This window comes from Penaeus monodon, chromosome 32, assembly GCF_015228065.2.
Source record: "Penaeus monodon isolate SGIC_2016 chromosome 32, NSTDA_Pmon_1, whole genome shotgun sequence".
In the NCBI taxonomy this organism is placed as follows: Eukaryota; Metazoa; Arthropoda; class Malacostraca; order Decapoda; family Penaeidae; genus Penaeus; species Penaeus monodon.
In genome coordinates, this window is record NC_051417.1 from 32,341,555 (window position 1) to 32,344,213 (window position 2,659).

At 45.9% G+C, this 2,659-nt stretch overlaps 1 protein-coding gene across 1 annotated transcript in view; it reads left to right on the forward strand.

Annotated features, from left to right (window-relative positions):
- The window catches only part of LOC119593642, a gene marked incomplete in the record, with an annotated part of 14,462 nt that overhangs the window by 11,089 nt on the left and 714 nt on the right, over positions 1-2,659 (forward strand). The window contains 2 exon segments of the mRNA XM_037942593.1: positions 409-587; positions 2,322-2,481. Coding sequence (XP_037798521.1) covers positions 409-587; positions 2,322-2,481 — 339 coding nt within the window.

Sequence of the window (2,659 nt, forward strand, 5' to 3'; positions counted from 1 at the left end):
TTACCCTTATTCTGTTATTCCAATCCCTCTTTCGTAAGTCCATTTTTCCAATACCTCTTTCATATTATGTTATTCCAATCCCTCTTTCGTAATTCCATTTTTCCAATCCCTCTTTCATTATTCTGTTATTCCAATCCCTCTTTCGTCATCCAATTATTTCAATCCCACCTGCGTAATTCCGTCTATCCGCATTCCCTTATCCTGTCACTATTCCGTCACCCTCCCCCCTCCGCACCACCCCACCTTCTCCCCCCTCCCCCCTCCGCACCACCCCACCTTCTCCCCCCTCCCCCCTCCGCACCACCCCACCTTCTCCCCCCTCCCCCCTCCGCACCACCCCACCTTCTCCCCCCTCCCCCCTCCGCACCACCCACTTTCACCCCCCCCCCCCCGTCCCCCCTCCGCCAGGTCAGCGCAGAGCCAGCGCTCCCAGCTCGCCCGGTGGTGGAGGAGGACCCGCGGAGCCGTCGAGCGTCCAGCCTCCGTCGCGGGCTTCTTAGACGTCGCCGAGAGATGTCTCGAGACGGAGGTCCCTGCGCCTAAGACTTCGTGGACTTTCCGGACTCTCCTGAAGGTAATTGCTCCAGGTGAGAGACGAGAGGGAAGGGGGGTGGAGGGGGTTGGAAGGAGAGGGGAGGGATGAAAGGGAAGGAAGGGAGGGATGAGAGGAGAGGAAGGGAGGGATGAAAGGGGAGGAAGGATGAAGGGAGGGATGAGAGGGAAGGAAAGGAGGGGGGAGGAAAGGCGAAAGGGAGGAAGGAGAGGGGGGAAGAAAGGAGGAAGGAGAGGAGAGGAAGGGAGGGATGAGAGGGAAGGAAAGGAGGAAGGCAAGGGGGAGGGGGAAAGGGGAGATGTCAAGGCTGGTTGGGGAAGGAGAGAGGGTGGAGGATGTGGAGTTGTAGGATGTTGGGGAGAAGGAGAGGGAATCGAGGAAGGAACTCATGAGAGGGAAATGGAGTGGGAGAGGACTGGGAGGCACGAAGGGCAGAGAGCACTGGAGTGGGGAGGAGATTAAGGAAAGCACTGGGCGAAGTTAGGGGAGGGAATGGGGAGCGGGGAAGGCCATGATAAAAGGATAGGGGGGGTGTAAAGAAAGGAAAGTGGAATGAGATGCTCCCCCAGCTCAGAGAGAGGGGGGGGGAGAAATTTATGGGAAAGTGAAGTTATTAAGGTCTTTAGGTTCAATTCCACAGAAAAAAATCGAGGAGCGCCATTTACATGGGTGCCGAACGCATATAAAATGTCCATATGAACATTAAATGAAGGATTAGAAGAAAGCGTTGTAACTCGGAAAATGGAACCCGATTAAAGGGAAAAATAAAGAGCAAAATGAGCGACCATAATACATATACATTTTGATATCAACAATACCCCCAGATAAAAAAAAAACTTTTCTATTGAAGTATTTGAATAGGACTTAGCCAAACAAAGAGATAGAATCCACAGACAGATGAAGCGACTATACTTTGTGAGTCAGAGAGAGAAAGAGAAATATCCACCGAGAAGATACACATCTCCCACTCAAGTGCAGTAAGCAAGACTTGCCTTTTATCTCCTCAAAATAACACTTGACTCTTTATTTGACTCTCTAAACCAGCTATCCATTTCGTCTAGATTTCCGTTTCGTGTTTCACTCGATTTAATCCGTATTTTTATTGCCTAGAGCATTCAGTGGAAAGCCGCGAACTGTTATATCTAACTCTGTTATATCGATTGATCTGATTAATTCCTGAAACTCGAATCTAGAATATCTTACTTTTTCCTTATTAAATGTTCCCCTTTGTTTTTGTTGTTTTTTTCTGTGATGTATCATGAATAGATCCTAGAGATCCTAGAGATGTGATACACGATAATCTAAACTATAACATGTTTACACTCAGGACAGAGACGATGAAATAAACTTTAAATTTAACTATAGTATATTTATAACGATATGGTGCGGCGAATTGTGATAAACTATGAAGTAAAATGTAATATGTTTATATTTTTCTCAGTGACGATGTGGTGCAAAATTCTGCGATAAACTATAAACTAAATTATAACACTATACAGCTTATATGTTACGAGATGCGATAAACTAAACTTCAAACAATGTTATCTTTATAACCTATACAGACACGATGTACTGCGAAGAGATGTGATAAATTTAAATATAAACTATAATATCTTTATAGCCTACACAGACGTGATGTGTTGCGAGATGTGATAAACTCTAAAATTTAAATCATACGACGTTTATAATCTACAAAGAAACGTTGTGATGAGAAGAGATATGATAAACTCTTAAAATGTAAACTATAATATGTTTACGATCAACACAGGGACGATGTGGTGCGGCCACGGGACTCTCGCTCGTGACCTGACGCAACTCGGAAGCAGGTCAGGGACAGATCGCTGTTGCCAGATCCACGACCTGTGCCCCGTCCAGCTGGTCCCTTTCGTGGCGTATCGAGGGGTCATGACAGCGGGGCCGAAGACGCTGTAAGTTGTTGATCCTGGAATCTTTGTAAGTAGCTGGTTGAGACACTTGTTTCTGGCGGATTAGGATGTCTTTGTAAGTGGCTCCTTTAGACGTTTGTTGTTAGTAGTTCAAGGCATGTCTGTAAGTAGTTGCTAGAATTCGACTTTGTTTTTCAAACAAATAAATTTAATATGATTC